The sequence below is a fragment of the Xiphophorus maculatus genome, chromosome 2 (assembly GCF_002775205.1).
Source record: "Xiphophorus maculatus strain JP 163 A chromosome 2, X_maculatus-5.0-male, whole genome shotgun sequence".
In the NCBI taxonomy this organism is placed as follows: domain Eukaryota; kingdom Metazoa; phylum Chordata; class Actinopteri; order Cyprinodontiformes; family Poeciliidae; genus Xiphophorus; species Xiphophorus maculatus.
The window spans coordinates 28,594,396-28,606,953 of record NC_036444.1 but is presented as its reverse complement, the minus strand read 5'-3'; the positions used below and the strand labels follow the sequence as shown (position 1 = coordinate 28,606,953).

At 42.8% G+C, this 12,558-nt stretch overlaps 2 protein-coding genes across 5 annotated transcripts in view; one reads left to right on the top strand and one right to left on the bottom strand.

The window, feature by feature from the left end:
* Window positions 1-7,069, top strand: part of ppm1h (protein phosphatase, Mg2+/Mn2+ dependent 1H) — a 33,792-nt gene extending 26,723 nt beyond the window's left edge. The window contains exons 9-10 of the mRNA XM_023347196.1: window positions 1,961-2,112; window positions 3,610-7,069. Of these exons, the coding sequence (XP_023202964.1) occupies window positions 1,961-2,112; window positions 3,610-3,757 (300 nt within the window). The 3' untranslated portion in view covers window positions 3,758-7,069. The remainder of the gene's footprint in view (window positions 1-1,960; window positions 2,113-3,609) is intronic.
* Window positions 7,070-11,516: 4,447 nt separating this feature from the next.
* mon2 (MON2 homolog, regulator of endosome-to-Golgi trafficking) overlaps window positions 11,517-12,558 on the bottom strand; it is a 41,953-nt gene continuing 40,911 nt past the window's right edge. For all 4 annotated transcript variants that reach the window (XM_023349457.1, XM_023349461.1, XM_023349467.1 and 1 more), the window contains 2 exons: window positions 12,291-12,373; window positions 11,517-12,211 (listed from right to left, as the gene is read on the bottom strand). In XM_023349457.1, the coding sequence (XP_023205225.1) occupies window positions 12,048-12,211; window positions 12,291-12,373 (247 nt within the window). In that variant the 3' untranslated portion in view covers window positions 11,517-12,047. The remainder of the gene's footprint in view (window positions 12,212-12,290; window positions 12,374-12,558) is intronic.

Here is a 12,558-nt window from a genome sequence, read left to right as displayed (position 1 = left end):
AGTACTGACAGGATCTGCACATACAGTACAGACCAAAAGTTTGGACACACCTTCTAATTAAAATGGGTTTTCTTTATTTTCATGACTATTTATAAGGCTAGAAATCCCACTTATTAACCTGACAGGGCAGGTTGACCTATGAAGTGAAAACCATTTCAGGTGACGACCTCTTGAAGCTCATCAAGAAAATGCAGAGTGTGTGCAAAGCAGTAATCACAGCAAAAGGTTGCTACTTTGAAGAAACTAGAATATCAGGGGTATTTTCAGTTGTTTTACTCTTTTTTGTTTAGTGCTTATTTCCACATGTGTTATTCATAGTTTTGATGCCTTCAGTGTGAATCTACAATGTCAATAGTCATGAAAATAAAGGAAACTCATTGAATTAAAAGGTGTGTCCAAACCTTTGGTCTGTACTTTATGTGATGAAACAAAGTACCCCAGGTATCTACGGAGCTAAATTGAGATCAGAAAATCTGTAAAAGGAAAAAAAGAAACAAAACTTGAATCTGAAAAGTATTTTTGGAACTTTTGTTTTAGTTCAAATGTTTTAAAAATATTTTTCTATTTCAAATCTTTTTTCACTCAACATTTTTTTTGTGTGTGTAAAATCTCTGGCCCCAATTTAGCTCCATAGATACCAATCAAAAAGGCCCCTTTGTATTGAAGAGTGCACTCTGGGAAGACGCACTCTAACCCTCCCCACAGTCCTTTCCCCTCGTAGCAACGACTGCACGTGATTGCATTAGTCACCAAAGTCGGGAACTCTCTCCATCCTCGCTCCGCTGCTGCCGAGTTCAGGCGCAGGTCAAGCCTCGTTCGTCGGAGATGAGTTGAGACGCTTTAGTGAGAGACGTCGTTCTGAAGAATCCGAGTAATGTTTTAAGTGGCGCTGAAAAACAGTCAGCATAAAGCGTTCAGGTTGACCTTAAATGATTATGTTTTTAAATTTGAGCATAAAATTCAATCGGACGCCTCCAGAGAGCATGTTTGCTGCCGTATTGAGAAATCCAGGAGTTATTGGGTCATCTGTGTTTTGTTCTGGGAAGCCTGACTGAAGTCACGAGGTTTACTGTGTAACCCAGACAGAGGGCCGTCAGATTTCTTTCATTATCTTCACAGTGGCTGTGCGCTGAGCTCTTTTCCCAGCAGCCTCGGCTGCGAGGCCGTCTGTCTGCTGTCTCTGTATCAGAGGGATAAAGGTTGTGTGGGCAGAAAGTTTACAGATTTAAAATTCTTTTTTATTTTTATTTTTGTAAGGCTCCCATTAGTTCCGTTACAGGAATTCATAAACTGAAGTCAAAAGTGTTTAGAAGCTGTGCAGCATGCCAAATATGACATTTACATGCAGTAGGAACCCCCAAAGGTCTTTTAGGTTTTAGCACTGAAATTTTAAACCTTTCACAAGGGATGTCCAAAGTGTGGCTCCCGGACCCTTTTGCAGACCTTGAAATTATTTTGTGCGGCCTTCTACAATTTAGAAATTATTTAACTTTTTTTTTTTTTTTTTTTTTTGTGGGGGCATTGGAAATTTTCACTGACAAATTAAAATCTTAAAATTGAAAACGCAAAAATATTTTTCACTTAACGTGTTAGTAGACCGGAGCACAAACATCCAGTGATTTTCTTTTTTTCTTTTTTCAAAAGCAACCTTGGGCGCAACGTTTGTTTGTCTTGGCTGAACACAGCAACTGTTTCTGAAGACAAATTGACCTATAAATAATTTTTCATGACTTAAATAAGTATTAGTAGGCATTAGAAGCATTCGTTGTTGTTTGGTGGTTTGAGCCAAATGTAAGACAATATCTCTGTCGGACATAATATGGGAAGTAAATCCACTCAGATTATGTTACTGCTACGAGAAATAACATAATCCTGAGACTGTTTACTGTATTCCTGTTGAGTTGGATTCTAAAACTGCTCAATCTCCACTCTTGCCTTTCCCCCCCTCGTCCGCCTCCAGGTCAGAGTTTACCCCTTATCGCAGTTCGAGCACGGAGCAGATGACGTTCTGATTCTGGGAACCGACGGCCTGTGGGACGTCCTCTCTAACCAGGAAGTGGCCGAAGCGGTCACCGGTTTCCTGGCGAACTGCGACCCAGACGACCAGCACAGGCACGTTCTTCCACCCCGACCCGACCCGCCCCGTCCTGTGCCGGCGCAGCTGCAGCCAGTCAGGCCTGAACTTCTGCTCACCCCCGTCTCTCCTGACAGTTTATCTGGCTCAGATCATGCAAAACATTTAGATTCACTATTGGGGGGGAGAAAAAAAAACGTTTATCTGCCATCTTTTTAAACTACCCCTCTAAGCATAGCTTCACCCTTTTAACTTATTTTTTTTGTAGCTTTCAATGTGATGTTTTTATTTATTTGTTTTATAAAACAATTGTATTTATCAGGATATCACCTCACCTTAGGTGTCAAACTCATTTTCACTTTTGGCCCCATCAAGATCACGAATGTTCTTAACGGGCTGGTTTTGCTGGAGAATATTGATAAAAACCAATTAACAAACTGTTTAACTATTATTAAATAGACGTGTCTGCATTCGTACAATTAAACAGTAATGAACAGGTTTTTTTCGGTTCCTGCGAGATTTTGCGATTGTTTTTTTGCTATATTTTCCACAATCAAAGTCACTAATTTTGTGGTGGTAATTTCGTCCCGTCTCCCGGGACTTTTTGTTACTCGGATCGGACAAGGCTGAGACAGCAGACTAGTAGAAGTAAGAAATACTGCCACCTGCGGGTGGGAGTAGTAAGCAGAGTTGGGCATTAACTTAGTTACACTTACTCCAGGAACTTTTTGGCAAAATTGCTCTTCACGGAGTAGTTTTAGAGTGATTTTTGTTTTTACTTGAGTAATTTCATTACAAGATAACGCTAGTCTTATTTGCGTAAAATGTCTGGATTGTGAGAAACTCCACCAAATAAAGAACGGGCCTGTTTTAACTAAAACTTTATCAGACAGTTTCACAAATTTCATATTAATTCTGTAAAAATATTTCTTTTCCTTATCATTACTGTTATTTACATGAGCCATTTTAATTTTGGGCTTTAAACTACCAAAAATGTCCACATAACTTGATAACTTTGATCCATCCGATAACATCATTTTTAAATATTAAATGATTGCTGTTTTGATGAGCTGCTCGGTACTTGAGTCGCCGTTTCACCACATACTGTTTTTACCCTGACCTGAGTAAAACTAAGTTGAGGTAGTGCTTCTCCTCTGGGAGTAAGCAGTCAATTAAACTCAATGTTTTCGACCGTTTTTGTTTAAAATCTGCGATAAACTCGCAATCGTTCATTGGCGCCAAATAGTGCGAGGGTCTGTCGATTTTGAGTGGATTTCTATTGTCGCGGAAAAAAACGGAGACAGATTGATGAAATTTGGCAGTAAACAGATAAAAGCCACATTGATTTGATTGATAAGATCATATTTAAGCTCACACGTTACCTGGAAGGATCCACCTACGAGTCCCTCTGGAGCCTGGAGGGCCACATCGGGCGCTACGGCGGGCCGGATGTTGGCCCTCGGGCCTCGAGTTTGACACACGCGCCTCGCGGCGTAAACTACGCAGCGCTTCATTAATCACGTCTGGTTTCACAGGTACACAATGGCCGCTCAGGACCTGGTGATGAGGGCGCGTGGGGAGCTGAAGGATCGCGGCTGGAGGATATCCAACGACAGATTGGGCTCCGGAGACGACATCTCCGTCTACATCATCCCCCTCATGTACGGAAACAGGCAGAACTAGCAGTGGAACAAGAAACAACCAAAATGTTTTCCTCTCTTTCATCTTTTTTTGGTTGTTGTTGCTGTAAAGACGTGCGGATTTCCGGAAGGATCCGAGCCGTTTCTTCCTCTCCGGACCTGGATTTCTCTTTGTCGTAAAGAAGAAAACGAGAAACCAGACAACGAAAGGAACTGCTGATGACTTGAATTTTTCTCCTTTAAGTCTTGAGGAAAGCCATCTTTAGCTCGGACTCTCTGGCGGACGGTGCGGTGGCGTGCGTCTCAGGACCGCCGTTACTTCGCAATGCACAATATTTATAAATGTGATGCGTGTAAATACTAGCGCGGCGTTTGACAAAAGTGGGATTTGTGGAATATTTGTATGATGAAGGAAAAAAAAAAGACACTGACACTGAAATGGAGAAAAATAAATGTCAAATCATACGGTCAGCCAGGCCTCGGTTAGCGTTTTGGTGAACTAGACTTAGCAGGACTACAATTCCCAGCCCAGGTTCGACTCTAATCAAAAAATGAAAGAACAAAAGGCCTCTTTCTCTTGCACTTTGAGAACTTTCTGTCTTCCTCATTCCTTTGACTAAGAGGTGCCTCCGACATGAATTGATCAAATGTTTTTGTTTTTTTCCATAAAGTACTTCCAAATGACGCCCATAGACGCTGACAGCTGAGTGGACAATCATCTTCCATGTCTCTACAATCACTATGTTGTTGTCAGATCCGGTGGGTTTTTTTCATGTTTTTGTCCAGGTTGAGTCTTGTGAGTGCAGAGGAACTTCAACTAAAGTGCCTTGCAAAAGTATTCACACCCCCTGAACCTTTACGCGTTTTGAAATGTTACAGTCACACAAACGTCGGTGTGTTTAATGGTGATTATTGTTTTGTATGTGTGAGCTAAATCGTCCCATGTCAGAGTATATGTGAACATAAATCTTCACCTCTTGCTACGTATTCCCAAAAATATTTAGATCTGGACTTTGACTAGGCCGTGCCAGCTCCAGTCTTGAGTCTTAATTTTTACCTATGCGTGTTTGTTTTGCCATTGTTGAGCATGATAAATATTTTTTATGTATTTACGCTGACAGCAAATTGCTTCTGAAGCTAGTCGGCGGCTGCGTAGGTTTTATTTTGGCGTATCAGGAGCAAAACGTGTCGAAAAACACGTTTGATATATTAAGTTTGTGTTAAAAGTAAAAAAAAAAAAAAAAAGTTCAAAGAGTGTGAATAGTACTGTATAGCACCAGTGTTTTATTTTCTCCATATTTTCATTTTGTCGTTTTCTATGTAGATCTCGTCACGCTGTCAGCCATAGAAAAACACAAATAAGATATTCCAGGAGGAGCAGAATGAGACGCTATTTTTGTGGAAGAGCAAAAATATATTAGAAACCGCGCGGTAATGTTTCCTGCGGTGACCGCAAGAGTTCGTGTTCCTTGAGTTTTTTCCCCCCACACATTTTGTAACTTTAAAGCCACTAATGTTTTTGTCACGTTTCATGTGGATTTGGACAAATAAAAGTGGCGCATAATCGAATGACGTGGTGCAGAAGTAAAATGTCGAGAGGAAATGTCACAAAACAGAGTGAGAACGCACCTGCAACAAAAACAGACGAGTTGATGGTGGACAGGAGCTGCTTTGGGTCTGTTGTCATTCGGGTTCGTGTTCGCACGTTCCCAGCTTCTCTGCAGGAGCTCCGAGGACCATCTGGTCCCGTCAGAACCAGCGCCACATCCGCCTGCAGTCGGACCAGCACTGATCTGGCACTCTACTCCTACTCTCAACGTGGGTGTGGGTGTGTGTGTGTGTGTGGTCCAGATTGGATGACGGCAGCGATGACACAGCCATAGCTGTGGGTGGCTTGTTTTTTCCAAGGTCACGGCGCTCCCACCCCACCCAGGGACGCATCTGAAGTGAGATGGAGCGTGGGGCAGCGGTGGAGTGGAGGGCCCCCCCCCCGGAGTGAGATCAATTTTATGTGGAGAAGAGAAGCGTTACCTGTTTGCGTCTTGTTTTTTTTTTTTTTCAATCACGTTTTTCACCCCAGGATTAAATTGATTGATTTATTTTTTGCCCCCGACTCTCACTGAAGGGAATCTGCAGCCGCCTGTGTGTGAGCACAGCTGGTGATGAGAGTGCGGCGCAGTAACCCAGGGTGCTAAGGTTTTTGGAGCGTAAATAGTTTGCGAGCAAACTCATAGAAAACTCACAAACCCATATCAACTTAGGTGTTTTTGAAATTGTTGGATTTTATTACTATAATATTAAATCAATAGAATTGGAAGATTGTAAATACCTAGTCCACCATATAGCATAACGCATTGATTCGTACCCACCGACGTGTTGGTCGACTTTTCTCTCATTTGTATGTGTAAAATATGATTTTGGTGGACGGGGCACCAAAACTGGCTCCAGCCCAGGGGGCCCACATCCTTCTACATCCGGGGCCCTGGACATGGACTGGCGGTGGTCCGGCTCCTACAGCGGGCACAATTTCCAATTTGCAGTTCCTTGCAAAAGTATTCACATCCCTCTGACTTCGACCCACAAACTCCAATGCATTTGATTTATTTCATGTGACGGTGTAGAACAGATGAACGCAGAATCGTGGAAGTGGGAGGAAACTGAGGCGACACTTTTAAAACCGTTTTCCAAATAACAATCTGGAAAGTATAGCTCTCATCCGACAATCGGTGAACATCCTAATTTATTCACATTTACCAAAGCAGTTCCTGAAAGCTTTACTCTTTTGACTGTAAGAAACTTCTTTAATGTCTTTGACAGCAGATTAATAGTAACAGAAGGAGCCTCTGCTTCAACCAGCTGACTTCAGCCTACTGCTGCACTGTTTAAATACATTTTATTTTAGTAATAATGTGGAGATGTATGGCTAAATAAAACATCTGCCTCTCACTTTCACATTATCAGTAGCAGAAAAACAAGCATCGGTCAACCTGAACTCTGTTAATTAGGAAACATCTGAAGAGAAATGACTGTACTAATTTATTAGTCTGTACGATTGTACAAATACAATTGAAAAGCCAATTTTATAAATGTATCACAAAGTGAAACATTACGTAGACTGATTACACACAGGTGAACGTTTGAAAGCCTGCATTTGTCATTTGTGATGATTTTTCACTTCCATCTAATGAAAACATGACGTTTAAAATTACATCGGACCAACAAAAAAAAAAACATTTTCAAAAACGGAAATTTAGACTTATTGAAAAGTGTTTGTCTGCTAACGGGTTGCTGTCATTGTGAGACTCATCAGTGTGCATATACTGTACTTCAATAAATATGAATGCACTTTATTTTATTTAGTCGTGATAAAGGAGGCCTCGTATAAAAACACACCCTTTATTTTTTTGAGTCAGTTGCTGAAAAACATCCCCTCTCCCCACTTAACCACTTTGTGTTGGTCTTTCACATAAAATCCAAGTAAAATACGCGACGTCTCTTGCCGCAATGCATACATACAGTATGTGTGATTTATGTGCAGGTGCAGCGCGCCGATCCGCTGGCTGCGTCTCCTTACAGCTGGAATGTGACACCCACACCCACAGCGCCTGCATCTGTCACATGAGAGAAACCTGTTGGAGCTTTACGCAGCATCACTAAAAACAGCCGGTCTTGTTCTTAAACCGGGGAGCTGCAATCATAAACCAAACCAAAAAGCAGAAAATGTGGCTCTGGCTTGCAGCAAGCATGAGCTCCTTACAGTAGGAGTTATTTGCAATTTCAGCACAGAGACGCTGGTGGGCCCAGGGAGGAGAGCGGAGCCCCTCCCGGGGCGAACACAACCATCATATCAAGTGTGAACTCATAAATATTTCACAGTTGCTCCTCTTGGAAGGTCAAAGCAGGAATCATTCTTCCTCTGCGAGGGTCCTTTTACTCAAGAAAGCAGCCCCCCCACTCCCTTTCCAGGAATCATCGACCCATGCTTCAAGCCAATCAAAGCTCCTCGCACGTCCCGCTCCCCCACCCCCGTCAGCGGACCAATGAGCGGCTGGATGCTGCTGGGCAGCAAAGGGAGGGTCCCAGAGGTTAACAGCGGAGCTGCTTCCTGCTCTACTGAGGGGGAATAGGTGGGGTCAGGTCACTTTACTGGAGCTGTTTTTTTTTTTTTTTTTTTTTTTTTTTTGGGGTGTTGGAGATTAAGGCAGACCCACCGAGGCAAAACGCGTTCAGATCTGAGCGGGTTATTATGGGAGTCGGGAGTGGATTTAGTGATTGAGCGCTGCTCACTCTGCCCTGATGGTGATGGTGATGGTATGCTGCTGCTGCTGCTGCTGCAGCAGCGGCGCTGACAACAAAGGACACCCGGGGAGAGCAGATGGATTGTGGGACACCTCGGTGGGAAGCGCGAGCCACGTCACTGCTCTCCACACAGCGACACGCTGCTGACCTACATGCCTCGTTCCCACACCGTCCAGCCGCCGCGCGTGGGGCTGGAAACCAGAACAAATACTCCCACCATAATTTTACATGTCATACAGTTAGAAAAAAATACTTGAACTTACACGAGGAACGATGAAAAACTACATAAGACAGAGCTCTTGTGGGGTTTTTTTTTTTCGTACTTTTTTTTTTATTATTAATAAACACGTGACAGTGAGAAACACGACACAGTTCTGAGATTAAGAAAAAAAAAAGAAACAACACAAAAACAGTTAAAATCTTTATATATATATATATATATATATATATTTTTTTTTTTTACATGAATTAAAAACCCTGTGAGTTGCAGCGGGGTGTGTTACCTGGGGAGACCCGCTGACCGCGTTACAAGATACGGGGACTTTCTGTTCGTCCTTCGGCCGAAGCGGAGGCGCCAGCACTGGCAAGGCAGTAGCTTGCGCAGTCATCTCCATAGCGGGCAGTGTCTCAACCCAACCAACAGCACAAACTACTACCTCAGCCAGTAACGTGGCCTAAAGGCGGACAAAAAAGCAGGACGCCGTCAAAAAATTTAAGGAGAGAAAAAAGGAGAGAAAAAAAGTCGAGCAGTCTCGAAAATCCCTCGCAGTCGAAGATATCCGCGCACCGCCGCTTCTGTCCTCTACTGAGCCGCACACTTGAACTGGGAGGGAAACCCCGCCCAAGCAGACCTGCCCTCGTCCTCCTCCTCGTCCTCACTTCCCCTCATGTGACCTGCAGATGGGAGACCGAGCTGCGGCTCCCAGAGTTCAGAGGAGGCCAGGAAGCTGCAAAACGTGGTTTCTCTTCAGAATGAATGTTAATCCCCCACGCTTGTGTGGAGAAAGAGGGGGATCACCACACCCACTGTACTGTACACAGCTTGTTAGATATTCAGTGTGTTGGTTTAAATTAAACACCTAAAAAGATGAATGCAGTCTATCTTGTCATAGTAGCTACCCGAACCCTAAATGTGCTGGTTGCTAAAAGACAAACCAATTGTTGTCAATTGACGTTTCTCATCTGTTCTTGAACGTGTTTGGTTTTCAAATATTTCAGTCTACTTCATGTTCATGTCTGACAGGTTTGTATACAAGTGGTGCTTTGATTCTGCAACTCACAAAAAAATGTGCTTACACCAAAGCTAATTGGTAATCTAACAATTGGATAATTATGTTTTCACATAGTACCATGTTGGTTTAGATGCCTTGTTTCCCTTAATTTAAATCACCATAAAAAAATTAAAAAAAACCTTCATACCCACATGGCCCCGATGACATCACACCAGGCATGAGATATCTGATTAAGGTCCTATGATTACACTGTTTCTTCTTTTTATTGCGCTTCCGTCAAATGAATTGGCTTTTTGCGGTCTTTATCATATTCAAAAACTCACCAAAGTTGACGGACGTGTCAAGTCTGTGTGAAAATTACGTATTTTAATTTGTCGCAAAAGTCGCAAACGAAACGGCTCAACAGCGCCACCTGGCAACTTTCAAAATACCATCTGCATTGACCTTACTTTATCGTAGAGACATAAAATTTGGCACACTTGTAGAGCTCCCCAAGACACAGAAAATACAATTAATGTCAGTGCAAGTCAAACAGGAAGTCGGCCATTTTGGATTGAAGGTCCGATTTTGATCCCATTTTGGCCGTTCACAGACTTCGCATTTGATCAAACTCCTCTTAGGGATTTTAATAGATCAGCTTCAAATTTGTTCAGTTTGTTCGTAAGGCATGGCCAATTAAAAGTTATCAAAACGGTGAGTTTTCATGCATGTCGAAGGGCGTTGCCAGGGGTCAAAGTTTGCCTACTCGCCATAAAACACGAAACTGTTATATCTCCTGCACAAAAACTTAGAGGCACCAAACTTTCAGTGATTGATCGTCATCGGGTGTCCTACAATACCCTATGGTCAAATGATGACATCACTTAGGCCACGCCCCCTGAGAACAAGAAGTGTCATGTTTTACTGTGAACCGTCGCTATCTTAGCCCTTTGACCTAATCAACATGAAACTGTGTCCAGAGACAGAAGACATGTTGGTGTGTTGAGGATTCCAACCCCGACCGGCTTTGACATAGCAGGTGGGCGTGACAAAGTGACCTGTAACGCCGTTGCCATACGTTTGGTTCTGACTTCCACAGTTTCGGGCCGAGCTGCTCCAAACTCTCTAGGATGCATCCTTACCCATCTGCCGACAGGAATCCATAACAAAATTTGGTGGGCGTGGCCTCATTTCCTCTACAGCTCTCTCTAGAATATTTTAAATGATCAGCCCCAAGCCATGCTTTAACCTACAATTATGAATCTTGGTACACACGTGTATCTTGTCAACTACAAAAAATTTCTTGGAGCTATGCTCTCAACCCAACAGGAAGTCGGCCATTTTGGATTGCAAGATCACAGCTGCATCAGACTTCCTATGTCTCTCTACAGACCAGCCCCGATCACATTGTCATGGTCAGTTGATGACATCACCTTAGCCCCGCCCCCCTCCAACAGGAAGTCACCTGTTTTTTTCTACTGTATGTCTTACTTTTACTCTATGATTCATATGGGTTTAATCCTGTGCCAAGTGACATAAAATGACAATGATTAACGCTGTCAATGCTGGCTGAACCATGTGGCGTGGCCATATGGCGAATTGCAGTCCCTCGCCATACGCATACGATTGTCTCCAAATCACACATGCACCGCTTGGCTGACTGGTGCGGGAACTGTGGCCGCGGTCGTTATGACGCCGGAGCGGCGCTGAGCTGCGGCTTTAATTTACGTTGGATTTACGTCCTTTTACTTGCGCATTTTTAATCAAAATGGTAGAGTTTAATATGAAAACAAGCCATGGATTTCAGAATTTTTTTTGTGTGTGTGAAAATTTACACACAAAAAAAAGACCAAAAACATGTAAATTTGTTTGAAAATGTGCTCGCCTGGCATATGAATCTCCGCAGAGGAGTTTGACTCTTGTGCTTATTGTGACATCTTCAATCCAGCTGCACACATAGTAGAAATAGTGACTTATTCATTTTTTGTAAACTTGCTATTTTGCGAACCCATTGACTCCCTCTGTGTGAAAAGTATTCGTATCCTGGGGAAAAAAAAAGTATTCAAACCACCAACTGAAAAGTACCCACAACCATAAACAAAAAGTATTCACACCCCAAAATATTTGTAGCCCTAAATTAAAAGTATTCGCACTTCCATTAAGTATTCGCACCCCACCACCCCCAAAAAATGTATATATGCAACATTAGTATTTATTTATATATAGAAGAAATGTGTAGCAAACAGATGAACTGTTTCCCTGAGCATGACTTGTAATGAAGCAGACAGCTGATTGGAGAAACGTCCCGTTTATTTTACACAGTCATGTACATCCCTTTTCAGACGGCTGGCTGAAGGTGACATGGAATGTTAAAAGATTTAGGGATTTTTTTTTTCTTTTTATTTGCATAAAATGTTGAAAGAACTTCATTGCTGGAAATGGTGAAAAGGAAATTAAATCTGGGTTTTTCATTTGTACGATCAGTTTCTGACTTTCTTAAGAACATAATCGCTGTACATCAAAGAATAAAACAAACCAAACCCAAGAGCAACACTGCAACTTTCTCCTTTATTTTTGTAGTCGACAGGCAGCTGTTGCCAGCCTGAAGGTGAATGGAGGCGGAGGGGTTTAAGTGTCATTAGCTCATATGAAAAGCACACAATGATGCATATTAAGTCTGGAGTCGTCCGGCCTTCTCTGTGGGGGGGCTGCTTCGCGTCGTCGTAAATGGAGTTCATGTCCAAGCACTTGTGAAGCACCCCGGGATAAGAATCCAGATTCAAGATTTCGTCATTATTATAAAAACAGGGAGTGTAAGTCCGGTCAGGACTCTCCATTCTGGACTTTGGAGACGGGTGGCTGCATAAAGTCTTTAAAGGGCCCCAGGGCCTCCTTCAGGGCTGCGCTCACCTCGGACGAAGAGCAGGTAATGCACTCTACTAGCGTGGGATACAGAGCGATCACCTGAGCCCACGTGTTGCCATCCACTGCATGAAGGGAAAAAGAAGAAAAAGGATTAATAAGCAGAAAGTGGAGGGATTTACTCAGGCACGGTGAGGAACATACCGTTTTCTGGCTGAGTCTTTTTAAGCGAGTCCATCAAAGTGCTTATAGCTTTCAAAACGAAGATAATCTCCGTCACTTGCTGCCTGAAAATCAGAAGAAAGAGGGGAAAAAAATTAGTAATACAGCTGCTACCCCCGCGATCCGACCCCGGATAAAGCGGAAGAAAATGGATGGATGGATGGATGGATGGATGGATGGATGGATGGATGGATGGATGGATGGATACAGCAAAGTAAATTTATGATATTTTGTTGATGCCGTTTTCATG